The sequence below is a fragment of the Pan troglodytes genome, chromosome 19 (genome assembly GCF_028858775.2).
Source record: "Pan troglodytes isolate AG18354 chromosome 19, NHGRI_mPanTro3-v2.0_pri, whole genome shotgun sequence".
Lineage (NCBI taxonomy): Eukaryota > Metazoa > Chordata > Mammalia > Primates > Hominidae > Pan > Pan troglodytes.
Window position 1 is genome coordinate 28015778 of NC_072417.2, and position 27599 is coordinate 28043376.

General features: G+C 54.8%; 1 protein-coding gene and 1 non-coding gene across 2 annotated transcripts; one reads left to right on the forward strand and one right to left on the reverse strand.

The window, feature by feature from the left end:
* Nucleotides 1-545: 545 nt before the first annotated feature.
* THRA (thyroid hormone receptor alpha) lies at nucleotides 546-27177 on the reverse strand. Its single transcript, XM_016931867.4, has 9 exons — nucleotides 27050-27177; nucleotides 15617-15966; nucleotides 13220-13287; nucleotides 12550-12650; nucleotides 6189-6336; nucleotides 5345-5550; nucleotides 3305-3451; nucleotides 1588-1846; nucleotides 546-882 (listed from the first exon to the last, which is right to left on the reverse strand). Exons 2-9 carry the CDS (start codon nucleotides 15667-15669, stop codon nucleotides 632-634), a joined length of 1233 nt encoding a protein of 410 aa, XP_016787356.1. The 5' UTR covers nucleotides 15670-15966; nucleotides 27050-27177; the 3' UTR covers nucleotides 546-631.
* TRNAV-UAC (transfer RNA valine (anticodon UAC)) lies at nucleotides 7414-7486 on the forward strand. The gene has a single exon. It is a non-coding gene; the product is annotated as a tRNA-Val (tRNA).
* Nucleotides 27178-27599: the final 422 nt, after the last annotated feature.

Genomic DNA, 27599 nt, shown 5'->3' on the forward strand with positions numbered 1-27599 from the left:
ACTTAATATCATCTCTCTCTATCGCTCGCTCTCTCTTTTTTGTATTTTTCTCTCTGTCTAGTTTTTCTTCATTTGTCTTCTCCCCTTGCTTGGTTTCCAAAGTGCAGTTAGAATGACTATAAATTTTAACCTCCAGAGGAGGAGCCAAGCCAAGCCGTTCTTTGCACCCAGGCATCTGGAGAAGTAGAGAGGCCCTCAGCCTGGAGGGGAGACCTAGGCCAAGGAACTGGGTGGGGGCTCTCTCTCATGTGTGTGTAGGGGGTGAGTTGAGGGCATCTTCCCCCAGCCCACATTCCTCCTTCCCCTACGGTCAAGGTGGCTTGTCCCTTCTCAATCCTCCCGCCCTTCCCCTACCTTCTGAGAGGATGGGGTCCTGGGAACTGCAGGACACGGCTCCCCCAGCCTCCCACACTGTCCTTTCCATAGCAAGTTCATTTGTTTGCCCTGTCCCAGGGCTGGAGGTCTGAGGAGGGACCTGGGCAGTGCGGGTGTGTGTGTGGGAGCTGAATCTATCCAAGGACGAGAGGAAGGAGAGAAGGGGTGTGGGGGGGTCTCCCTCAGCCCCCAGCTCTGCCCCTTCTCTCCAGGCTCCTCCCCACCAGCTCCGCACACCCTCTGGCCGCCTGAGGCTTTAGACTTCCTGATCCTCAAAGACCTCGAGGAAGAGTGGGGGGAAGAGTTCGGTGGGGCACTCGACTTTCATGTGGAGGAAGCGGCTGGCGTGGCAGGCCCCGATCATGCGGAGGTCAGTCACCTTCATCAGCAGCTTGGGCCAGAAGTGCGGAATGTTGTGTTTGCGGTGGTTGACGTAGTGCTCGAAAGCCAGCAGGTACGCCTCCTGACTCTTCTCGATCTTGTCCACACACAGCAGGCCCGAGCGGTCTGTGAGGGAAGAGGGGCGTGAGGGGCGAGGGGCTGGCCGAAGGCCTGGAGATGGGGAGGGTGAGGTGTGGGGGCGTGGGAAGAAAGGACTAGAGGGGAGATAGAGGCAGAGAGGCTGGGGGAGGGGAGGGGAGAAGCTCCCCCTGAGGGACGTGGACAGGAGAAGCACAGGGAGAGGGAGGCAGCTGGGAAGTGGAGAGGGGCAGGGGGGTACTGGGGGGAGGGGGCAATGCAAGGAGGACAGAGGGACAGGCCGGGGGCTGGGGGAGAGAGAGGAGCCTTGGAGTGGGGAGGACTGAGGTTGGTGGTCAGAGAGGCGGGGTGCAGATGGGGTTAGGGAGGGGACTGAGGGGTAAGAGATGGGACTGGGAGACAGAGGAGGGATGAGGGGATGGAAGGTGGCTGAGAACAAAGTGGGGAGTGGGGAACAAAGGGGAATGTGAGTGACAGAGGGACAGGGCAGCGAGAAGGAAGGAGACAAAGACAGGAAAAGGCACAGAGCAGGGATGGGGAGGCAAGGGATGGGCCTGGGGAACGAGTGAGAAGTGGGTGACAGAGCAAGGAACAGGGGATAGGGGATGGCCCAGGTGATAGAGAGGTAGCCCAGAAGAAGATTCAGGAGGGAGTTGAGCAACAGGCCCAGGGTCCAGCCAATCTCTGGGACCGCTGGAAGCTTCTGAGCCCTCCCGACCAATCAGCAGGTACCTGTTGACATTAGCAGCACAGCCTGCAGCAGAGCCACTTCCGTGTCATCCAGGTTAAAGGCAGAGAGTGACTTGCCCAGTTCAAAGATGGCGTCGGAGACTACGCCCAGGCCGCCATTCTTGAGCTGCTCCCGCTTGACAGCCATCTCCCCACTCAGCGTCAGGGTGTCGCTCTCAGGGTCGTAGCGGACAGCCGCCCGCAGGGACATGATCTCCATGCAGCACCCCTTCAGGAGGATGATCTGGTCTTCGCAAGGCAGCTGTGGAGCGGCAGGGCCACAGGAGCACTCAGTATACCCCTCCCCGCGTCCTTGAGTCTCCCCTAGAGTGTCCTCCGGGAGCCGTGAGGCCCGCAAGGCCCCCATGGACTCTGAACGGCTGACCTTGTATTGGGCCATGTGCATGCCCTATTCCATTTAAGCCTCACAATTATGCCTGTGAGGCCCAGCGCAGTGGCTCACGACTATAATGCCAGCACTATGGGAGGCCAAGGCGGGTGGATCACTTGAGGTCAGGAGTTCGAGACCAGCCTGGCCAACATACATGGTGAAACCCATCTCTACTAAAAATACAAAATTAGTTGGGCGTGGTGGCACATGCCTGTAGTCCCAGCTACTCAGGAGGCTAAGGCAGGAGAATTGCTTGAACTCAGGAGGCGGAGGTTGCAGTGAGCCCAGATCGCGTCACTGCACTCCAGCCTGTGTGACAGAACGAAAATCCGTCTCAAAAAAGAAAAAAAAATTATGCCTGTGAGTTAGCACCCATCATTATCCCCAGCCCACTCCAGATGGGAACACTGAGGCACAGGGGATGGAGGTAACTTACCCCAGGTCACATGGCTAGTAGGGCAGCCTGTCTCCAGCACTAGTGCTCTGGAAAATGAGAACTTTCAGGCTGTCTGGAGTTGGGTGGCCGCATAGACTTGAAGGATGAGGGGCTGTGGAGGGGAGCACTTGGAGCCAGCTGATTTCTTAGAGCAGCCAGACCTTGGCGTGTGTCTGTATGCTGTGTGTGTGTGCCTGTGTGTTTGTGTGTCTGTGTGTTTGTGTGTGTGTCTGTATGTATCTATGTGTGTGTCTGCTAGGTGTGTGTGTGTGTGTGCGCCTGTGTGCTGGGTGTGTCTGTGTGTGTGTGTCTGTGTGCTAGGTGTGTGTCTATGTATCTGTGTGTCTGTGTGCTAGGTGTATATGTCTGTGTGTGTGTGTGTCTGTGTATCTGTGTGTGTGTGTGTCTATGTATCTGTGTGTCTGTGTGCTAGGTGTGTGTCTGTGTGTGTGCCTGTGTGCTGGGTGTGTGTCTGTGTGTGTGTGTGTCTGTGTGCTGGGTGTATATGTCTGTGTGTGTTTCTATGTACCTGTGTGTGTGTGTGCTAGGTGTGTGTGTGTGTGTGTGTGTGCTGGGTGTATGTGTATGTATGTGTGTCTGTGTATGTATCTGTATGCTAGGTGTGTGTGTGTGTCTGTGTATGTGTCTGCATGTGTGCCTGTGTGCTGGGTGTATGTGTCTGCATGTGTGTGTGTGTGTGTGTCTGTGTATGTTATCTGTGTGCTAGGTGTGTCTGTGTATGTGTCTGCATGTGTGCCTGTGTGCTGAGTGTATGTTGACCTACAGGAATTGCTCCTTGTCCAGAGAACCTCAGATGAGCCTGTACTGGGTGACCGGAGGAGCAGGTTTCCCTCCAACACAGCATCACATCTCTCCCCACTTCTGCCACTTACCTCGGAGAACATGGGCAGTTTTTTGGCAAAGTCCACCACACGGGTGATGGCCGGGGTGATGATCTTGGTAAACTCGCTGAAGGCTTCCAGGTCCACCTTGTCTCCATCCGGCATGGAGACAATGGGTGACTGGCCAATGTCATCGGGCTAGAGAGAAAGACGGGGGTCAGCTGGGGCCGCAGACCCCTTTCAGCCTCTCACTGAGGCTCCCTGCCCACCAGGGGGAGCTCCAAGGCAGCTTGGGGAAGAGGGGCCGCCGGTGCCTGAGTCCCAGGCCCAAAGCTTTTCCTTCATCTTGAGCAGAGAATAGACCAGAACCAGAGCTCCAAGTCAGCTAATAATAACAACGGTAGTAACAGCAGTAGCAGCTATAATGACTGAATACTTAATATATGATCAGGCATCAGGCTACATGTTTTACATGTCTTATTTCATCCTGACCATAATCCTAAAAGGAATAATTATAATAATCACCATTTCACAGATGTGGAAACTGAGGCATGGGGCAGCTAAATAATAAGGTTAAAGTCATATGACCAGCAAGTGGTAGGACCAGGGTTTGAACTTGGGCAGTCGGACTCGTGACTGTTACACATCTGCTTGGAATCAGAGCCCGTGCCCTTAACAGTGTGCACTGTGCCACCCCCCGGCATGCTCCACCATGAACCAGGTGCTGGTTTTCTGCCTTCCTTCACCACGTATAGCCAACTGTCCATCTCCTCCCAAACTGACCATATTTTTTGAGAGAGGGTCTTGCTCTGTTGCCTGGGCTGGAGTGCAGCGGTGTAATCATGGCTTACTGCAGCCTCGACCTCCCAGGCTTAGGGGATCCTCCTGCCTCAGCCTCCCGAGTAGCTGGGACCACAGGCACACACCCCCATGCCCAGCTAATTTTAAAATTATTCGTAGAGAGGCCGGGAGCAGTAGCTCACACCTGTAATCCCAGCACTTTGGGAGGCCAAAGCAGGCAGATCACCTGAGGTTGTGAGTTCAGACAAGCCTGACCAACATGGAGAAACACCGTCTCTACTAAAAATACAAAATTAACCGGGCGTGGTGGCGCACGCCTATAATCCCAGCTATTTGGGAAGCTGAGGCAGGAGAATCGCTTGAAGCCGGGAGGTAGAGGTTGCGGTGAGCCAAGATTGTGCCACTGTACTCCAGCCTGGACAACAAGAGCGAAACTCCAACTCAAAAAAAAAAAAAAATTATTCATAGAGGGTGGGCATGGTGGCTCACACCTTGTAATCACAGCACTTTGGGAGGCCGAGGCGGGCGGATCACTTGAGGTCAGGAGTTCGAGACCAGCCTGGTCAACATGGTGAAACCCTGTCTCTACTAAAAACACAAAAATTAGCCAGGCATGGTGGCCAGTGCCTGTAATCCCAACTACTCGGGAGACGGAGGCGGGAGAATCGCTTGAACCCAGGAGGCGGAGGTTGCGGTGAGCCGAGATCGTGCCACTGCACTCTAGCCTGGGTGAGAGTGAGACTCCGTATCAAAAAAAAAAAAAAAATTATTCATAGAGGTGGGATCTCTGTATGTTACCCAGACTGGTCTCAAACTCCTGGGCTCAAGCGATCCTCCCACCTTGGTCTCACAAATTGCTGGGATTACAGGCATGAGCCACTGCACCTGGTCCCAAACTCATCATTTACTTAGCAACTAGCTTGACCAGGGCCTAACACAATGCCTGGCACCCAGCAGGTGCTCAAAAATACTGTGACATAACTGTATCCTTACCCTCTCCTCCCAGTCACTAAGGGCAGGAAAAAGAAGAAAGGTCGCTCCCGCTCCCTGGAAATTCGACGAGGAAGGCAAGGCCCTGTCCTCATTGAGCTCCCAGTTGGATGGAGTAGACAGTCCAGACAGCAAGGACACAAACACAAGTGTATAAAATCTGGACAGCAAAAGTGTGAAGAGTATGTATTTTGGGTTGGATTACACTAAGAAGACTTCCTGGAGGAGGCAAGACTCCGAGCTCACTCTCTTCTCCCTGCCACCTGGCTACTGCTCTCCCCATGCCCCCTTTCTCCTTACCAGGAATTTCCGCCTCTGTTTCCAATGGCTGCCCTGGGCATTGGTGCTGCGATGGGCCTCTGTGGCAATGTGGATCAGATCCCACTCTTCAGGAGTGGGCTCTGGTCGCTGCTGCAGTGATCGGATCATCTCCTCCTTCCGCCGCCGCTCCCGGTTCTGCTCAATCAGCTTACGCTTGGCCACCCGCTTCGAGTCATCTAGAACCACTGTGAACAGAGAGGCACAAGGTCTAACGCATGGCACCCTCCAACCCCTTTCCATAATGCTCCCGGAAACTACTCTTCCTAGAGTACAGGTTGGAGAAACCGAGGGCCATGGAGGCTAAATGACTTCCCAAATCACCTAGCAGTTGGGCAGCACAACCCGGATCGTGATTAATCCCCGGGACCATGTCAACAACAGTTTGGGCTGATCCAGATGAATATCATGTTCTGGTCTAACGGATTATGGTGACGGTGGTTACTCGAAGATCCTGCCACCCAATCCCCAGCCAATGGAAGATGCCCTGTCTCATCTAGAAGTGGGGTGCCTTCGCTGGGAGTCAAGAACAGTGTGCTAGAGTGGGTGCCCAGGAGCTCTTTCTACCAAACGACTCCCTCTCTAAGGCCCTCGAGTGTTGTAAGGCAGGTAGGCACTGGGGCCCACACAGGGATCCTGTTTCCTTTTGCACAGGAAGGAGGACAGCAAGGACCAAGACACTGAACATTCTGCCCTCAGCCTGACCTAGACTGGATTGCCACTCTGCCCTGTGGGCTCTGAGGGTACCCTGGAAGGAAGCTGCCCTCCCAGAACTCATCCCCACCCCAGGCCACTTGGCTCTATTCCCTCCACCTGGGCCCCTTACAGTCCATGGCCATGCCCACGGCGATGCACTTCTTGAAGCGGCACAGCTGGCACTGATTGCGGGTGATCTTGTCAATGACACAGCAGCTGTCATATTTGCAGGAATAGGTGGGATGGAGGTTCTTCTGGATTGTGCGGCGAAAGAAGCCCTGGGGTTGGGGGAGATGGAGCAGGCTGTGATCATGACATGGCTTCCCCTTCCTGAACCAACCATGCAGTTTACTAGGGGTCAGGGGTGGAGAACAAGGAAGGCAAGATCAGTGAGGGGACCTGGCATCCTCCTGACACCACGAGCCCAAGATTACTAGGCTCGAGGACCTGAGAAATATATGCCCTCAGCCCCCAGGCTGCTGAGGGGTTGGGGGTGCCTGGGTAGTGTTTGTGGCAGAGGCAGGAATGATGTCTAGAGCAGGCAGCTTTGAACCTGGGATAATGTGAGGCCTTAAGGAATAGCAGCTTTGGAAATCCAAGTCGCCAGGCGCGGTGGCGCACGCATGTAATCCCAACACTTTGGGAGGCCGAGGTGGGCAGATCAACTGAGGTCAGGAGTTCGAGACCAGCCTGACCAACATGAAGAAACCCTGTCTCTACTAAAAATACAAAATTAGCCGGGCATGAGGTTGGGTGCAGTGGCTCACGCCTATAATCCCAGAACTTTGGGAGGCCAAGGCGGGTGAATCATGAGGTCAGGAGTTCAAGATCACCCTGGCCAACATGGTGAAACCCCGTCTCTACTAAAAGTATAAAAATTGGGCGTAGGCCGGGCGCGGTGGCTTATGCCTGTAATCCCAGCACTTTGGGAGGCTGAGGCAGGCGGATCACGAGGTCAGGAGATCGAGACCATCCTGGCTAACACGGTGAAACCCCGTCTCCACTAAAAATACAAACAAATTAGCCGGGCGTGGTGGTGGGCGCTGTAGTCCCAGCTACTCGGGAGGCTGAGGCAGGAGAATGGCGTGAACCCAGGAGGTGGAGCTTGCCATGAGCCAAGATCGCGCCACTGCACTCCAGCCTGGGTGACAGAGCAAGACTCCATATAAAAAAAAAAAAAAATTAGCCGGGCGTGGTGGTGAGCACCTGTAATCCCAGCTACTCAGGAGGCGGAGGCAGAGAATTGCTTGAACCCAGGACACAGAGGTTGCAGTGAGCCAAGATCGCGCCACTGCGTTCCAGCCTGGGCGACAGAATGAGACTCCATCTCAAAAAAAAAAAAAAAAAAAGCATGCGGTTCTGTAGTGTAGCAGTTATCACGTCTGCTTTACATGCAGAAGGTCCTGGGTTCGAGCCGCAGTGGAACCACGGCGGGGTCCACCCTTTGGCCGGGCGCGGTGGCTCATGCCTGTAATCCCAGCACTTTGGGAGGCCCAGGCGGGCAGACTGCCTGAAGTCAGGAGTTCAAGACCAGCCTGGCCAACATGGTGAAACCCCATCTCTACTAAAGATATAAAAATTAGCTGGGCCTGCGCCTGTAATCCCAGCTACTCGGGAGGCTGAGGCAGGAGAATCGCTTGAACCCAGGAGGCGGAGCTCGCATTGCACTCCAGCCTGGGTGACAAGAGTGAGACTTCATCTCAAAAAAGAAAAAAAAAGAAAAAATTAGCCGGGAATGGTGGCACATGCCTGTAATCCCAGCTACTTGGGAGGCTGAGGCAGAAGAATTGCTTGAACCCGGGAAGCGGAGGTTGCGGTGAGCCAAGATTGTGCCATTGCACTCTAGTCTGGGCAACAAGAGCGAAACTCTGTCTCAAAAAAAAAAAAAAAAAGGAAATCCAAGTAAAAACTCAATTTCCATTTTGCTAAATGACTTTAAAAACAACACTGACCCAAAAACCATTCTCATATATGTTGCCTGTTGTCCATGCAGGTGGAATTCATAAAACAGGGGAACCAAAAAAGTCAAGGAAAGGGACTGAGTATGAACTCTAGTAGGGGAAGAGAAAAATTTCAATTCTCTACATTGGGATTCACCTTTATTTTATTTTTTTAATTTAATTTTTTTTTCTTTTTGAGATGAAGTTTCACTCTGTCACCCAGGCTGGAGTGCAGTGGTGTGATCTCAGATTACTGCAACCTCCACCTCCCAGGTACAAGCAATTCTCCTGCCTCAGCCTCCCGAGTAGCTGGGACTACAGGTGCCCACCATTACGCCCGGCTAATTTTTGTATTTTTATAGAGATGGGGTTTCACCATGTTGGCCAGGCTGGTCTCGAACTCCTGACCTCAGGTGATCTGCCCACCTCGGCCTCCCAAAGTGCTGGGATTACAGGCGTGAGCCACCGCACCCAGCCTCGCCTTTATTTTAAAGGAAACACCTCAAAACTCAAGATGATTGCAATAATATGAAGAATTAGTATTTTTTCATGTTTACTACGTGTCAGTCACTTAGTAAACATAAGCCTTGCTGGCCAGGTGCAATGACTCACACCTGTAATCCCAGCACTCTGGGAGGCTGAGGCAGGCAGATCACTTGAGGCCAGGAGTTCAAGATCAAGACCAGCCTGTCCAACATAGCAAAACCCCATCTCTACTAAAAATACACAAATTGGCCAGGGGTTGTGGCGTGCACCTATAATCCCAGCTACTCTGGAGGCTGAGGTGGGAGGATTGCTTAGGATTGCTTGAGCCCAGGAGGTCAAGGCTGCAGTGAGCTATGATCGCACCACTGCACTCCAACCTGGGTGACAGAGACCCCATTACAAACAAAAACAAAAACCCAAAAGATAAGCCTTGTCTTTCATGGAACATCACAGTGAACCCTCCAGACAACCCTATGAGGTAGGAACTGTTACTGCCTCCACTTTGCAGACAAGGAAACTGAAGCTTGGTGAGATGAAGCAATTTGCCCAAAGTCATGTGGCCGGTGGGCAGCAGAGTCAGAACTGGGCCTCAGGTATGGGACACCAACGTCTGAGCTCTCAGATTCCAGGGGCATTAAAATCACCAAAGGCAGCCGAGTGCGGTGGCTCACGCCTGTAATCCCAGCTCTTTGGGAGGCTGAGGTGGGTGGATCATGAGGTCAGGAGTTCAAGACCAACGTGGCCAACATCGTGAAACCTTGTCTCTACTAAAAATACAAAAAATTAGCCGGGTGTGGTGGTGGGCACCTGTAATCCCAGCTACTCAGGAGGCTGAGGCAGGACAAGTGCTTGAACCTGGGAGGCAGAGGTTGCAGTGAGCCAAGATCGCGCCACTGCACTCCAGCCTGGGTGACAGAGTGAGACTCGTCTTGGGGAAAAAAAAAAAAAAAAAAGTCACCAAAGGCACCTACCAAAGATACAGATTCCTGGGCCTCACTCCAGAACTACAAAATAAAACTATCCAAGGGTGGGGCCAAGGCATCTCTGTCTTTTCAGGGTGCTTCCCTGGGACTCAGATGTCCGTGAGAGTAAAAGATCCTTTCTCTATGCTACACTGTTTGTATTGCTTCCAGAAGGATTGTATTGCTTCTGCTAGGGAACTCTAAATCCCTCATGGTCTTGGTTTGGTTGACATCAAGAAAGAGAGAGAAACTTCAAGCCTTAAACTTTTTTTCCGTTTTTGTTTGTTTGTTTTTTATTTTTAAGACAGGGTCTTGTTCTGTCGCCCAGGCTGGAGTGCAATGGCTTAATACAGCTCACAGCAGCTTCGACCTCCCAGCCTCAAGTGATCGTCCTACCTCAGCTGCCTGAGTAGCTGGGACCACAGGTGTGTGTGCACCACCATGCCTGGCTACTTTTAAAATTTTTTTGTATGGACAGGGTCTCACTATGTTGCCCAGGCTGTTCTTAAACTCCTGGGCTCAAGCAATCCTCCCGCCTTGGCCTCCTAAAGTGTTTGGATTACAGGCGTGAGCTACTATACCTGGCCTTTAACATATAAATAATTCTGTTTCTTTTTTTTTATTTATTTTGAGACAGAGTATCGCTCTGTCGCTCTGTCACCCAGGCTGGAGTACACTGACTTAATCTCCACTCTCACTGTAACCTCCATCTCCCAAGTTCAAGAGATTCTCCTGCCTCAGCCTCCCAAGTAGGTGGGATTACAGGCGTACATCACTACACCTGGCCAATTTTTGTATTTTTAGTAGAGACAGGCTTTTACCATGTTGGCCAGGCTGGTCTCAAATTCCTGACCTTACTCATTTGTTCATTTGCTCATTCATAATCCCTCCTCTGTCACTCACAAGAAAATTGCCTAACTTCTCTGAGTCTCAGTTTCTTCAACTATAAAATGGGGATAATCATTTTATCTACCTTATAGCACTGTTGGGAGAATTAAATGAGACAATTCACTTGAAGTGTTTAAAACAGTGCCACCGGGTGCGGTAACCTCAGGTGATCTGCCTGCCTTGGACTCCCAAAGTGCTGGGATTTAAATAATTCTGTTTCTTGGAAGGCCTTGCATTTTTAGGAGGTGATCCTGGAAAGGCTATCCAGGCTGAAATGATCAAAGTGAAATCTAATTAGGCCTCTTAAGCACTTTGGGATGCAGAGGCAGGCAGATCACCTGAGGTCAGGAGTTCGAGACCAGCCTGGCTAACATGGTGAAACCCTATCTCTACTAAAAATACAAAAATTAGCCAGGCTTGGTGGCAGGTGTCTGTAATCCCAGCTACCAATGCTGAAGCAGGGAGAACTGCTTGAACCCGAGAGGTGGAGGTTGCAGTGAGCCAAGATTGCGCCACTGCACTCCAGCCTGGGCAACAGAGCGAGACTCCATCTCAAAAAAAACAAAACAAAACAATTAGGCCTCCCAAAATCTATGACCTTGTCATCCCCTCTGCCTGGAAGAACCTGCTGTCCTCTTCTCCTCTGTGCTCCCAGCCCCCACTACACCCCCAGTACTGGCTCTCGCTCTTTCAGGTGCATTGGAAACACTCCGGCATTCTGTTAAAAGGAAGATTCCTGGGCTCCACAAAAGGGCTCTGAGTGAGCAGGGTTAAGATGAAGCCTGGGCAGGCTGGGCGCAGTGGCTTACACCTGTAACCCCAGCACTTTGGGAGGCCAAGGCGGGCGGATCACGAGGTCAAGAGATCAAGACCATCCTGGTCAACATGGTGAAACCCTGTCTCTATTAAAAATATAAAAGTTAGCTGGGCGTGGTGGCAGGTGCCTGTAGTCCCAGCCACTCAGGAGGCTGAAGCAGGAGAATCGCTTGAACCCGGGAGGCGAAGGTTGCAGTGAGCCGAGATCACACCATTGCACTCCAACCTGGGCAACAGAGCGAGATGCCATCTCAAAAAAAAAAAAAAAAAAAAAAAAAGATGAAGGCTGGGAATCTGCATTTTAACTAGTAGGACAGGTGGTCCATGAACCACATTTTGAATAACACTGATGTTTGTTTCAAGTTGTGTCTCTCTCTCTGACAGGCTGTGAGCAGCTTGAAGGCGAGGTACGTACTACACTCTCACACCTAATAATACACTGAATGAATGGGTGATGGCTGGCATTTATCAAATGCTTCTTATGCACATGGCACTATTTTTTTTTATTTTATTATTTTATTTTGAGACAGAATCTTGCTCTGTCACCCAGGCCGGAGTGCAGTGGCGCCACCACCGTTCAATGCAGCCCTGACCTTCTGGGTTCAAGCAGTCTCCCACCTCAGCCTCCTGAGTAGCTGGGACCACAGGCATGTGGCACCACACCCAGCTAATTTCTTTAATTTTGTAGAGACAGTGTCTCACTGTGTTAGCTAGGCTGGTCTCAAACTCCTGGGATCAAGGGATGCTCCCGCCTTGGCCTCCCTCCCAAAGGGCTGGGATTTTAGGCATGAGCCACAGCACCCAATGGCACTGTTTTAAACACTTCAAGTGAACTATCTCCCAACATATTTAATTCTCCCAACAATGCTATAAGGTAGAGAGAATGATTATCCTCATTTTATAGATGAAGAAACTGAAACTAAGGCTCGAAGAAGTTAGGCAATTTTCCTGTGAGTGGCAGAGGAGGAGTTATGAATGAGCAAATGAATGAATAAGAGAAGAGAAGAGAAAGTAACCAGGCAGGTATGCCTGTAATCCCAGCACTTTAGGAGGCTGAGACAGGTGGTCACCTGAGGTCAGGAGTTCGAGACCAGCCTGGCCACACAGTGAAACCCCATCTCTACTAAAAATACAAAAAAACTAGCTGGGTGTGGAGGTGCATACCTGTAATCCCAGCTACTCAGGAGGCCGAGGTAGGGGAATCACTTGAACCTGAAGGCGGAGGTTGCAGTGAGCCATGATCGCGCCACTGCACTCCAGCCTGGGGGACAAGAGTGAGACTCCGTCTCAAAGAAAAAAAAAAAAAAAAAGTGATGACCTAACAGGTGGGCTTTAGGTGACATAGGGAGTAATATGGGGGCTCAGGTGGCAGGGGAGGGGCAGGAGGTAGCTTCCATACCTTGCAGCCCTCACAAGTGATACAGCGGTAGTGATAACCAGTTGCCTTGTCCCCACACACGACACACTGCTCGTCTTTGTCCAGGTAACTAGGGATATACCCTGGGAGGAAGGAAAGGATGGAGGAAGGCAGGCATGGCTTGGAGTCCCAGCAGAGAGGTTCTCACACGTTTCCCCATCCCTCAACTTTTTGTTTCTGACCCCTCTCCTAGCCCAGCCTCCCTGGTAGAATCCTAGAGAGACACGAGGTGAACCTGTCCATCTCTGCCCTAAGAGTATGAAGAATCTCAGTTCTTCTGACTGCCCATTCAGGGCTTTCTTCTTGATCTATCTACAAGGCAGAGGATGGTGGAGAGGGAAAAATAAACGTCAGCTGCTCACTGGGGATAATACAGCCCCTCAGTCCTTCAGCTCAGGCCCTGATTCTGGTAGGGCCTCAGATGAGGGTATTAGCGGAAGAGGGAAGAGGCCGTCCTGACCTAATCCACCCTCAAAAGCTGGGCACATCCCGCATTACCTTTCTCACCCCCAGACAAGTCCATCCCAAGCCCTCTAGGAGGCTCCCCCCAGGGAACACATGAATTACTGTTCCACATCCAGGTCCAGAGGAGCCCTGGCTGGGTTTGGTGGGGTTGGGGACGTGGAGAAGGGGCACGCACAGCCAGCCTCACCTGACATGCTGGTTTTCAGGGAACATTGGCCGTTCTTTCTTTTTCGCTTTCCATCTGGTGACCTGGCACTGGATGGAGGCAAAGTGGGCAGAATCACAGAGCAGTCTTCGAGTAGCCCCTTTCTCATCAGAGAGGCTTATACAATCCCCCAAGGCCTGATTCTTTCCATTTTGTGTCCTCATTCTACCTCCCACCCCCCAGGGTCAGCTGACAATGCTTAAAAGGGTCCAGTTATCTGGAAGTTGCAGGGGAGAGAGATAAGGGGCTTGGCTGTGGCACAAGCATATTCTAGAGCCCCAACACACACACATTCACCCGCCAGAAGACCTGAAGCACCCATAATCTGCAGGACATCCTCATCTTTCAGTACATGACAAATACGCTGGAAGAATTCTCAGGATATGCTTAAAGCTATGTAACCTTTGGAACACACACATACATATGCAACATAACACCGGCACAGATGAATAACCATGCAACCTTCACTATAAACCCATGGATGGTGAGTATGCACCAGGGCCAACATATCTGTGAAATTTTCAGGGCATTCTTAAATGTGCTATACAACCTCTAGGATATGCCCATGTGTTACACAACACTCTGCACAGGCACCTCATAAAACCACCCTCATCCCTCCAGTGTGCACGTGTTGCTTGAGCTCCAGGTCATACACACATGCTAAATAACCCACAGCAATAGGAAACACTACACCCTCTGCACAGCCTCCATTTAACAGAGCAGCAAACTGAGACCCTACTTGTGCCTGGTGACACCATGAGCTGGAGTCAGAGCCAGGACTGAGCCCCTCTGTGCAACGTATTATTAGCAACCCTCAGCCACTGCACATATATGTTGCCAGGCTCTCCACATACATGTTACATAACCTCGGTGCACACAGGTTACATAAGCCCTCTACATGCATGCAAGGATTGTATAACCTCCCGCACCCACCCTGCGTGTGGCATGTTGCAGGCCCCTTCCTCCTGGAGCCGGATACAGCTCCCAACACACTGACACAGTGACCTTGGCCAGGGTCACAGTCACAGACAACCCTATGCTCCACGCCCCCTGGGGATTACTCCTGTCTACTTCCTATGAGGCTGAAAGGTCAGGTCTCCCTCACGCCTTCCAGAGGGTTGGGTGCAGGGGAACTCAGGCCACCTAGGCCCCAGTTGAGCTAGCGGCTTCAGCAGTTACCACCAGACTCACAGCCTCTGAGTGTAGTCCTAGAGATAGCCACAAGGTGGCGCATAGACATGGGGGAGGGGAAGGTGATGGGGGAGGGGCTGCAGTCTTAGGGGACTGGGAACTGGCATTCCTGCCTTTCTCCAAACATTAGGGACAGACTCTTCCAGACCCACAGAAGCCTAAGCTGGGAGACACAGGGGCTGCAAGTGACAGCCACACAGCGACAGGCCAGATCGTCCTCAGAGTCCTTCCTGGGGTGAGGCTTTGGGGGAGGGGAGCTACCCCATGCCCTGTCCAGCTGTGAGTTCCATCTACTTCCTCTACCCTCCAGGGACCCAGCTGTGGGCCTTAGGGCTTTGCCTGGCCAGGCCTCTGGCTTCCTGGCTCGGGATCTGATCTCCTAGGCGACAGTCAGCCACACTGCTCCCCGGAGCACCCCCACCCCCACCCTCTCCCTGGCCATAGGCACAGGCTGTACCCAGCTCCCAGGGCACCGTGCCAACTGGGACAAAGCTCTGTGCCACTTGGAGCTGATAGAAAAGACAGAGACCCTCTGGGCTCCTCAAGGGCAATGTAGATCACAGGTAACCATCCCTTGGTGTATGTGCAGGGCTGACACCTCACCCACGTGGAAGCAAAACCATCATGGTTGGCGTGCACTTTCTGGGAGGAGCCCCATTGCACTGCCCGCCCTTGACCATGAACAAGGAAGAGCTTGTGGGGCTCCCAATAGATTCCGAATATAAGCGTGGGCTATGACCAATAGTTACTGGTGCACGTGCCCTGAAATGTATTACGTGAACCGCAGCTTGTGGACAACACACTTGTGGTCAGATAGTAAATGGGCTGGTAGGGAGAGGAAGAAAATGGCAAGGCTGTTTGGATCCCACATGCTCAAGGTGAGGGCAGCAATGGTGGAAGGGACGTTGGGGGCATCTGAGACTGCCCAGCAATGTCTAGGGAAGAGCCCCTTATGTGCTCCCTGTAATTGCTCTGTATCGCTCCCCGCTTCAAAATGAGCATCTCTCAATCCAAGTGCCTGTCACATCTGAACATGACTTCATCTGCCAGACAAAGGTAGGCAGAAGGCTTGCTGGCCTCACGTCCATCCCACAGAGGTGCTTAAAGGCGGTGCTTAAAGGAGAGCTCAGCCAGGTGCCCATGCCTGCTGCTTAGGAGTTGGCATGACCTAGTTGCTGAACCCATTACCTGTTCTCTTCTGGGTCTGACCCACACTCCACCTTGCTTGGCTTCTGTTCCATTCACTTCAATTCCATCCAGGATGCCCTCCAGCACGCCAAGAGACTGGGGTGGGCACACTGGCCCCCCCGGCACACCCACAGGCCACCCACCCCCTGCCACCCAGGCCCTAGGGCACAGCACCCATGATACCCGCCTCAGCACTTGGCCTTTCACACCATGCCCTGCACCCCAAGGGGGGCGGGCGGTGGGAGGGGCCAGGGAGTGGCAGGTGGGAGGGCTGGGAGCAAGCTGGGTTTGTGGGTCCCGGGCTGTGTGCTGGGGGAGTAGCTTCGGAGTCTTGTCCTGTCCAGAGATCCCTGTGGAGAGAAGACAGAGGCAGGGGTAAGAAGGTGTCACGGTAGGAAGGTGGGTAGGATCCCTTTGGTGGCAACATTTGGGGCTTTGGGATCCCATAACAAGACAGCAGGGGGCAGGAAGGGCAGGCATAGAGAGGGGACCAGGATGATCCCTTAGATAACAGGTACAGCAGGCGAGATTGGAGATCCACCTCCTAAGCCCCAGACATGGGAAGGAATGGAGGGAGAGAATGAGATCATTCATGTACTAAGTAATATGTCTCAGTCTTCATATTCAGACAAATGCCTGGCCCTTAATGAGCATCTATTAAACACTAGCTATTGTTACCACCCCTCTAGAAAAGCTTTCCTGAAACTCATCTGTATTATAGGGGCAAGAGGGGACCAGAGACAAGCAGTTTTCAGCATAGGCAGGGGGGTTATCTGTGAAGGAAGGATGGGACATAGAGCGGCACGCAGTGAGCATGAATGCCCATCTTTGTGCCTTAATAGAGACAGATGTTGAAAGCTGTAGGGAACTGATCTCCCATGCTGCCAGCCAAGTTATGATCCCCAACTCTGGCCCCTCAGGGACTCCAGAGCTTCCCACGCAAGGTCTCGAATCCCACTTCCCAGGCAGAGGACCAGACTTCTCAGTTGGTTTAGCTGAGCTGCTGTCGACCAGGATGGCAAGGGGGAAAGGAAAGGAAACTAACACACATTAACTGGAGAGAGAATCTGTACCCTCCAAAGAGGGCACGAGAACTTCACAGATGAGGAAACTGAGTCTCAGAAAGCTTGGTCATTCACTCAAGTTCACACAACTAGTAAGCAGGTGGCTGTGGGATAAGCCTCACAGCCTGGCCCTAATGCTAGCCTTGTTCTGCTACCTGGAGTCCAGGGCAGTGCCAAGCCGGGCCCACCATTCCTACGGCATTGCACCTCTGACCCTGGGCTGCAGACCTGTGGCTTACTGTCTGTGTGCACACAGGCAGGTGTGGCGGGTAGGAGGGGGACAAAGGGTACAGCTCCCCGACATATGACCTCAACCTCTGTCACGTGGCTGCTGCATAGGAGACCTCACCCCTAGGCCCCCTGGCCCCACCCCCAGGAGCTGATAAGCAGCCAGGGTGGGAAGAGAGAGGGAGATAAGTCAGGGGATTGGGCAGGGCCAGCAGCAGAACGGGGCCTCTGCACCCAGGCAAGCTGGTAGTGTGGAGAGCATGGGCATTGCACAGAAAAGTGGCCCGTTCTACCTCTGATACCCACCCCAGACCAGGACTGGGCACTGGGGGCTGGACAGGAGACTGGGGTGGGGGGGCATGAGCAGGGAGCCTTAGCCCAGGGAGCCATCAAGAAAGTAGGTCAAGTTTTTCTTGGCTTGTGGAGAAATTCCTGTTATAAATTTATAATGGCGTAGCCAGCCCTAAGGGGTGGAGGTTGGGGAGGAGAAGGAGTGGGTGGGGAAGCCCAGGGGCTGGGCACTGGGGCCTAATGCTCTCAGCCAGACAGTGAGGGGCAGGGGGCGAGGGCCGCTACGGGGGTTGGGCTGGACAATAGAGGACGATCTTCTGACTCCACGTCCAGCGAGGCTGCCTGCATGTCTGTCTGTCTGTCTGTGTCTGAATGTCTCTCTCTCCGGGTCTGGGTGTCTCCGTCTGCCCCCCAGGCTGTGCCTCGGTGCTTGGCACACCCTGGCTGTGGTGCTGCCCCCGCCTGTCTCCTGCCCGCCTGGCACACTGCCACCACTTGTTTACAGAAGCTGGAAAAATCCACTCGCCAGCCGGAGGCCCAAGCGCCCCCAGGGAGGGGAGGAGGCAGGCACAGGAGTGGGCATGCTGAGAGAGGGGCAGCCCCGGGGAGCAGGTCCTGGGGGCAGCCGAGGAGGACCAGTGTGTGCAGGAATGAGCATTGGCTGCTGTGGGCCGGGCCAGGCGGGGAACACCAGTGGCAGCCACATGGCATGGGCAGCTCCTGCCCCAGGCCAGGGCTCCTGAGGGTCCCCTCCCCCAGGCCCCTGCCACTTACCAGTTGCTACACTGCAGACCTGGGGCAGTGCCAACCTAAGCCACCATGTTTATTTCCCCATCCCTCTCTCCTGCCCAGCCTTAACTCCAAATGTGTCTGGGTACTGCCAAGGGCCTGCACGTGCCCACTGGGGGGAGGGGCAGACTCGCTCTCTGCCCCACCCCTCTTTTGAACTGAATGGTGCCCTGGTGCTGGGCAGTGCAGCCCAGCTACAGTCAGCCCCTGGTAGTGGGCAGAGGAGCAAGGTGCTGCCCTTGCTGCCTAGGGCACCCTCACTGGGTACCCAGAAAGAGGCTGGAACCCCTGGGGACTCCTTGGCATCTCTCCAGGGACACACTTGGGCCTTTGGGGTGATACAGAGGCGAGGCAGAGGGCCCAGCATGTGGGGAGACACATACCACATGAGCCTGTGTTAGCCACGGACAGAAAAAGGTCAGCGGGTAAGGGGCATGGGGCAGGGGTACCCACCCTGAAGGGCAGCCTCTCTCCCCTCCTCCAGAGTCCAGCTTAACTCCCCAAACTCCTTCCCGGTACCTCCTCTGCAGAGGCGAGGGAGGCCCTGCCCCAAGGAGGCCGAGGGGGCGGAGCTATGGGGTTCTGTGCCCAGGCTGGACAGCAGGACAGCAAGACCCACCTGTCGGCTGGCCTGGCCACCCACTCCCTCCTTGTGAGATAAGAGCTGCTGGGAGGCAGTGTAGGCAAAGTGCCCGTGGAGGGGGAAGCATTTCATTAAGCTTAAGTACTTCTGCCATGGGGGGACAGGGACACGGGGCCAATGCGGCATCCACGGGCGCCCCGCCAGGTTCCCACTGCCGAGCCGTCCCACTCTGCAGTCCTGTATATCTGAGGACACCCCCAAAGGACTCCTGGGGCTGCCAGAGGGGAGTTTCTGTCCCCAGGATCTAACCCCCAATACTACCCGCATTAACCCTCCTGCGTATCTGCTCTGGGCTTTGGCCCCACCTTTCTGGGGCCCCTGAACTTTGTCCTTAGTGCTCTGAAGAAAGCCCAGCCCTCCTTGCCAGCCACAGGGACACGTACATGCGGGGCGGCTGAGAAAAGGGTGGAAAGATGGGAGGAGGGGTAAAAAGGCTGGTGGGGGAAAGAGGGAAGAAGGGAGGAGGGGGAAGAACAAAGAAATGGGACAGGGCTGGGGTAGAGCTAGGGGTGACAAGGCAGTAGAGGGAGAGGAAGAAAGGGGAGCCAGAGATGGGGGATGGGGAGAAGGGGTGAGGTAGAAAGGAGGACAGATAAAGGGAGGAGAGACACATGAAGGAGGGGAGACAAAGAGAGAAAGGTAACAAAGAAAGATGGGTGGGGGGCTTCGTACCCTGTCTAAGTCCCACCCCATGCAGGCTGGGGGGAGGGGGGCGTAGGAATGGTTTCCACGGTGACAGCTGGTTCTTGGTGGCCTGGCATGTGGGCTATTAATAGTTCTGTGGGTAGGTTCACACCTCCCTCTCCCCTTCCCCTCTGCCTGCTGCTAGGGTGGGGGGAGATCCCTCCCCCACCACCCACTCCTGATCACCCAGCCTCCCACCATGGGAGCCAGGAAGGGCGATGCTGAGGGGCCGGGGCGGCCGCCGTGGCCCAGACACATAAATGGGCATGCATGGGCACAGGCGTCTGTGGGCAGCACTGCCCCCCATGCCAACATGGGCACCACAGGCAGCCACCCACACCAAGGGCCCCTGGGAGTCTGTGGTGGTGGCAGTGCTGCAGCAGCGACATGTGCCCCCATGCTGAGGGGCAGAGGCCTCTCTAGGACCGGGACTCCCTGTCCTTTCCCATACCCCCTGTTCTATTCTCAGGTATGGATTGAGCAGGGCTGCCCCACCCAACTCTCTGTTATCCTAGTGCCAGGAAGGAGAGGAGGAGTGAAGGCGGGAAGGAAGGTACTATTTGGCAGGTGTGATGTGGCAGAGGAGTACACACAGACTCAGGGCCCCAGCCTGGCAGGCATGGGGGAGACGGGAGGAGGGGAGGCGGCACCCCTTGGTGAGCTCTCACTGGGCCCCCAGGAGACAGGTTCTGGAGCTGGGGGGCAGTGACTCATCACCTAGCCACTGTGGGACCTTAGAGGCTAGAGAATGGGAGATGGGGTGGGGATCCTCATAAGGGGGAGATTGGTTACTTAAACAAAGGATCCTCCCCACCCCGCCCCAAAAGAATATAACAGGAAACCCCCCCTGCAGGTCAGAGACAGAAAGACATAAACAGCAGCCTTGACTTGGGCCAGATGCCCAGTATTAACATCAAAGACTGCTTCCCACTCGGCTCCCCCATAGCCTCACCCACCTGCTGCTCTCCTCTCCCTCCTCCTGCCCGGGCCAGCTCCAGCCAGGCATCAAGGTGGGTGCCCAGGTCTGGAGGTCTCCTCCCAGGTCACATCCATCCCCCATGACCACTGGTGGGTGGTCATGCCCACACCCATGCTGGAGAACTCAGCCCCTCCTTATCAGCCCACAGAACTTCAAGCCCCCCTGCCCAATTCCCCTCAGGAATGGAGGCAGGAGATCCAAGTGGCCAAGAAAGCAGAAGCAGGAGCACCCCCAAGCTGGGCACGGCACATTCTCCCCACCCTCCCCCAGCAGCCAGCGGGTAATTGGAGCTGGGAGCTGGGGCAGCTGAATGCTGGAGGCATGAATGTCACGGGGCCAAGGCACTTGCTGCAGATGGCACCATGGGCACAAGGCTTGGGGTCCTCCCTCCTCACTCCCTCATCTAAGGCAGTAGAAGAAGTTGCCTGCAAGCCCTGAAGAGCATGGCCTAGGAGGGGAGGGAATGGTGGAGGGGGAAAGAAAGGGAGGGATGTTCTCCCAGGCACCCCAGAGGCTGGAGCTAGCCCCTAACCAAGCAGAACTGGCAGAGGCAGAGAGAGAGAGACAGAGACAGAGACAGAGAGACAGGGACAGAAAGGGAGGAGGGAGGGAATAGGAAGGAGGGAGGAAGGGGGAGGGAAGAGAGAAAGATTGAGAGTGTGTGTGTGAGAGAGAGAGGGAGGGAGAGAGAGAGGGGGGAGGGGGAGAGAGAGAGGGAGAGGGAAGAGGAAGGGAGGGAGGGAGAGAGAGAGGGAGGGAGAGAGGGAGGGAGAGAGCGCGCGCGTGAATGCAGCTGAGTCTCCGGCACACACACGGACACGTGCAGACACACACACTCACCCCGCATGCGCAGAGCCACAGGGCTCTGGGTACCGTTCCAGGAGATATTCAGAGCCCTCCCCAGCCCACACATGCACAAAAACACTCTCACATGGATGCGTGCACAACACACCCACTCACTGATGTGTACAAAAATGCCGAAAGACACCAAAGCCTCGGTTCCCCTGTTTCCCCACCCCCATGCCTGGTAAAAGAGAAAAAGAAACAGGCAGCTGGGGCTCTGGGAGCCAAGAGCTGATCTCTTCCTTAGAAGAGGAAGAGAGGAGGAGGAGGAGGTGGGCCAGGGGCTTGGTCCAATCATTCTGCTCTTGGCCACTGCTGAGGGGCATGGCTGAGGCTTTGGTATCAACCTTTAATGCCCACCCCCAAAACAGTGAAGCAAGGATAGTATTTCCTGGGCACCAGTAACACCCATCTTGCTTCCCTTGTCTACCCAGCAAACTTCTGACCCTCCCTCTGGACCACCTCACGCAATGGCATACCGGAGGGAGGTCCCTATGACCCCAGCTTTGGCCTGCCAAGTGACACCAAGGTGGAACCACATGTGCCCCCACCACACACCAGCCCCAGATACTTCAGTGAGAGACTGAGAACTGTCTCTGGTTCCAGGCAGCATGTGTATGCCCCACCCTGGCATGTGCCAGGCCCTGGGAAAAAAGGAGAATCCACAGGCATTGCTCACCATGCCAGGATGCAACATGGATTGAACACAGGGGTCATCCCACCTTGTGTTATTTGCCCTCAACCTGAGTGAGACAGGAACCATTGTCTCTAGATAATGAAAACCCAGGCCCAAAGTCATACGACTAGTGGATGTCAAAAGCCAGGCCTCCCAACTCCCAGCCAGTGATCTTCCCACCACGGTCATGCTTGCCTCCCTCCCCAAGAGACACAACAGTTCTCCAAAGTCCCCTAGACACCTTTGCAGCCATGAGAACTAGAGTTGGGTTTTTTGTTTTGTTTTTTGTTTGTTTTGAGAGGATGTGTGTGTGGGGGGTCTCACTCTGTTGTTCAGGCTAGCGTGCAGTGGCACAATCACAGCTCACTGCAGCCTCAACCTTCCAGGCTTAAGCGATCCTCCGGCCTCAGCCTCCCAAGTAGCTGGTAACACAGGCATGCGCCACCACACCTGGCTAACTTTTTAAAGTTGTTTTTAGAGATGGGGTCTCACTATGTTGACCAGGCTGATCATGAACTACTGGCCTCAAGTGATCCTCCCGCCTTGGCCTCCCAAAATATTGAGATTACAGGCATGAGCCACTGTGCCCAGCCGAGAACTAGAGTTGAGATTGGTTCCCACTCCAAAGGCTTCCCGTCACCCCTACAGGGTATCCTCCCATTGTCCTTACTTCACCTTGAGGGGCAGGGCTAAATAAAAGGGGTTTGGAGAGGGGATCCTGATCACCAGACTCACAAAGGCAAAGAGGCAACCCAGGACAGATGCTGGATCTCAAAGTGCTGTGCCCACCACACTGGTCATTACTCAGTGCTTCAGTTTCTCTCTGCCACCACCTTTCACACTAAGTACCACTCCATGGAGGACAGGGGAATCTGGTGCCTATCAGCCAGGGCTGGGTCCTGGTTGACCCATGCTGGGCTCCCAGGAGGGAGGAAGGGCACTGCCTCCTCTTTGAGCCCACACATAAGAGAGGGGACGGCTTTCCTTGTTCTCTCTCTCCCACCCCCAGAGCTCAGACTGTGAACAGAGATGCAGTGATGCCCAAAGATTTATGCAGGTGCCCCTAGCTGGTGGGGTGTGTCCCAGGCTGAGGGGCCAAGGGCTCCTTGTAAGCTGAAGGGTGAGGGTCAAAGGAGGGTGGGGCAGAGGGGCCTGCCTTGGGCTCTTTCCCATACACTCATTCCAGGCTGCAAAAATTTGTCTGGGAGGAAAAGATTACATGACGGTGAGAAGGCTGGAAATTGGAGACCCACTGCCCCAGGCCCCAGTCTCACTGATGTCTAGGAGACCCAATTCTCCACCAAGCTTCTCTAAGAAATCTGGGAGACCCCAGGCCCACAGCTTCCTTCACCCATCACAACCGCTCACATATACAGTTTGTTATGAACTAGGCACTTTTAAAAACATTTTTCCTCAAAAAAGCTAAATGAGGTAGATATGATCATCCCCAATTTACAGATGAGGCAACGGGGAAGTTAAATCGCTTGCTCAAAGTCACACATCCAGCAAGTGACAGAGCTGGGATTCAGACCTAGGCAGTCCAGGTCAATCATGGCCGTCATGATCATCACCATCATCTCTGTTCTTAGCTGTGATCGTATATCACCTGCTTGATAGATAATGCCTTGTTCTTTTTTGTTTTTCTTTTTTTTTTTTTTTTTTTTTTTTGAGACGGAGTCTCGCTCTGTCACCCAGGCTGTAGTGCAGTGGTACAATCTCAGCTCACTGCAACCTCTACCTCCTGGGTTCAAGCGATTCTCCTGCCTCAGCCTCCTGAGTAGCTGGGATTACAGGACCCCGCCACCACACCCAGCTAAGTTTTGTATTTTTAGTAGAGATGGGGTTTCACCATCTTGGTCAGACTGGTCTTGAACTCCTGACCTCAGGTGATCTGCCTGCCTCAGCCTCCCAGTGTGCTAGGATTACGGGCGTGAGCCACTGTGCCCGGCCCAATGCCTTGTTCTTTCATCCAGCTATGTGTTCCCTGAGACCAAGCCTCAGTCTTTCCCCTCTGTAGCTGCCCTGTGGGTTCTCTGCCAAGTGCCTCCACCTCCAAATAGTCCAAGGCTAGAGGGGAGCATAGCGAGAAGTGCTTGGTGCCCCCGGGCTCGATGTCTCCTGCCCGAGTTCCCCCTCCTCAAATTCCCTCTCCAGAAGAGATACCCCTTCTAGGCTGGAACCTGCACTCACGGGTGGGAGGGCCTCGCTTAGTACATACTTAGTCTGGGCAGCTGTGCCCTCAGAACCAGGCCCTGAGGCTGGGCAAAAAGGACACAGCTGTTGGGCATCTCTGAGGTGGGCCTCAGCTGCCAGGGGTGTGGAGAAAGGCCATTGTGAGCCCTGCAGTGGACCCAACTCAGCAGGGTCCTGCCAGCTCCCGCCACTGCCCATGGGGGCGGTTCTTTTCCAGCTTGGGCCAGTGTGGGGGGAGCCTCTTCATGGCTTGTTTAAGAGCTGCTAGCTGGCTGCAGCCTGCACCCTGAGGGTGCCCACAGAACTGGTGTCTCCAGACATGCAGGCCCGAGGGGTCAGCATGGGCAGTGGCTGACCCCCCCCTTCCCCCCTTCCCAGCCCCTAAAACTTGCTGGCCACAGCTGCGGCACTAAGGAAGTGCAGGAAGTCCTGAGCAGCCAGCTGAGCCCCCCGCCCCCCACCCCAACCTCAAGCTGACCCCAGAGGCTGCGCAGGGGGGGCAGAGGGGCGGAGCTTGGGTATTAACAACTGGAAAAGTATGAAGAACATTGCTGCCAGTCCCCAGCTCTGAGACAAGGACAGGGGTAGATCGGGGGTAGCAACAGGGTGAGAGAGAGTTACAGACTGGCAGAGAAACAAGGAGAGAGAGAGGGAGAATCAGACACTGCAAGACAGAGCAACAGAGAGACAGAGTTAGAGAGAAATTCCAAGTCAAAAGTACATATCACTCATACAGACACTCACCAGCCGATGGCCTCTTAAGGAAAGCTTCCAAGTTTGGACAGGAGGGTACAGGTGGGAAAAAGGGCCAGACTCAAGGTGGGGCGCAGGAACTCAGCTGGAGGTGACTGACTGTTCCCAGGAAAGACCCAGGCAAATGACTCAGAGCAGGGGCAGTTAGACACCCCTGAGCTTTTAGGGTAGGGAGGAGAGCAGCTCTCCCCTTCCCCAACAGTCAAGAGAATCCTAGCTTCTAGAAGTCACTGGACACTGCTTTGAGCCCATGACTCGGCCCTCTGGAACCCCCCTGAACCCACTGTCTTTGCTCTTGTTTCTCTGTCCCTCTAAAAGAAAGAAAGAAGAAAAAAAAACAGCCCATTCCCGCACAGTGGCTGAGCCTAGAGGAAAAAGGGGAGGAGGAACTGAAGGGGAAAAATTTGTGATTGTGTGCATCTAAGTGTGTGCTCGGCTGCACAGGCTGCAGTTGTGTGCATCTGGGGTTGTGTGGACACGACTGTTGGTGTGGACCTGCAACTGTGGGGACCTGGGCCTTGTGAACTCGTTCTGCACCTGAGTTCAGGGGACCATGTGCAAATGAGTGCACCTGTGTCTGCAGGTTCCACAGTCAATCAACTAACAAGTATTTACAGAGCAGCCCTTGTGCTAGGCTCTGGGTGGGATCCAGAGCTCTTTAAGTGATTCTCCCAGGTCTCCAAGAGCTCACTGTCTAGTAGGGTGGTATCTCAAGCGATAGAGACCAAGAACATGTCATTGGGAATGCATGCTTTGCACCATTACGCAGGAACACCTTTTCATACAGCCCAATTTAATATTCTTGGGAGCAAGGGTTTTGTTGCCTACAGAACCTCAGAGCTCCACAGTAAAGAGTCCAGGAAAATACTTGTTGCTAAGTTGTGTATACATGTGTTGATGTGTAACTGTGTTTGCATCTGACTGAGTGACAGCGACTGTCACGGCAAGCAATGATGTCTGTGTGACTGGGCTCATGCGAGCACGTGTGTGCCTGTGAGTGACAGGGTCTTTTGTAATTGTGCTGCTGTGTGCAATTGCTCTGTGTGCATGCATGCATGTGACAGTGACTTTTTATGTGTGGGTGACAGCAACTCCTCCTTGCCCCAGTGTGTGACAGCATCTACGTGTGACCCTGTGCGTGGGTATGTGCATGGATCGGTCCCCATGCTCTTGGTCTCCCATGGGTATATCCCACCCCTCAGAGCTCCACGGTGCAGCAGCAGCCTGTCTCTTCCCTTGTCCCCATGTGGGTGTGTCCAGTAGCTCCTGTCCTTGAGTCTGCCTGGGTGTCCCTGGATGTGCATGTGGCTGTCTGTGTGGACATATCTCTGTGTCTGCGTGTCACTTTTGCTTCCCCCCTCATTTTGGACAACAGCCCCCTTCATCCCCTCCCCCTCCTGGAGCCAAAGCCAGCACTGAGGGGCAGGCTCCCACCTCACTGGCTTTCCTTCTGTGTCCCCCACCCCCACCCCTGGAACGGTGGTTCTTTCAATTGCCCCTGTCATCCCCCCAGGCCTTTCTTTCACGCTGGACAAGGGAGGGCCCCAGATGGAGAAGGGGCACGAGAGACACGTTGCAAGGGGAGGGAAACAAGGTGGGGTACACACACACAGGTCCATTTCTCTCTCTCCTCCCCAGCCAGCAACTCTCCTAATCATCTAGGCACCACCAAGTACACCCCTTCCACACACACATTCCCCCCAACAACCGCGTTTTTGCAATTAGCAGTGTTGCAACCAGACAGCCATGCTCAACCGGGAGGCGGGTGAGGCGGGGGAACTTCCCTCTCCCCGGACCCGTGCAAGCCCACCCGCGCCACCGCACTCATACTGCCCTCCGCAGCTGGAGGCAGCTTTGCAAAGGCCACTCGGGCCTCAGAGGCTAGGGGTGGGGGCTGGGGGGGCAGGCCTCCGGCGCACCGTAAACAAACCGCGGCGCGGCGGGCGGGGGAGCTCCGGCGGCCGGCAACGGGGCCCGGCCCGGGAATGCGCAGCAGACTGGCCGGACAGAGGCCGGGCGGGCCCTCCAGGGGGAGGCTCGGACGCCATCTCCGCCTGCGAACCCCGGGGCCCAGCGACCTCCTAGCAACACCTCCCTTCCCCAGGGCGTCAGTTGCAAGCTCCCGGGCTCGTGACAGGGTCACTGGGGCGCCAGGAAAGGCTGAGGCTGGCAGCGGGCACCCCCTGGGCGCCCCTAGCCCGCCTGGGAGCTGGCCACGGAGCCCCGCGGCTTTGCATAATCAATCGCAATGCATTTGCATATTAATGCCCCCTCGCTCCCTCCTCCTTACCTCGGCGTGGCGCGCCGGACCAGGCTGGGCAGCGACGCGGGGGTCTCAGCGCCCCGTGCTGGGGGCGTCCATGGGGGGCCGGTGGGGCCCGGGCCGCCCGCCTCCTGCGCCCGGGTGTGAGTGCGAGTGAGCGCGGGGGGGGCGGGGGGCGAGTGTGGCGGCCCCGCGGCTCCTCCGGCAGAGGCGGCGGCCGCTCTGGCTCCTCCCTCCCCCGCCCCGCTCCGGCTGGGGCTCGGGCTCGGCGCGCCCGGCCGGCTCGCGGCTGCTCCCTGCAGGCCGCCTCGCCGCCGCCCGCCCCCGCCCCCCGCCCCCTGCCGCGCCCCGGGACCCCCGCCAGAGGCCCGGCCGCCCCTCGGCCGCCTCTGCCCCGCCCCGCTCGGACTCGCCCTCCCCAGCCCGGGCGGCTCCCGCAGGAGTGGGTACTTGGTGACATATTTTGGAAAAGATGTCATTAAAAAATAGCCTTTGCTTGCCGGGAGAATTGGGGGGTTTTCGGGTGTGCACCGTGAGGGTGGAGGAGGAAGTATCGACGAGCAGCCTGCACCTTATA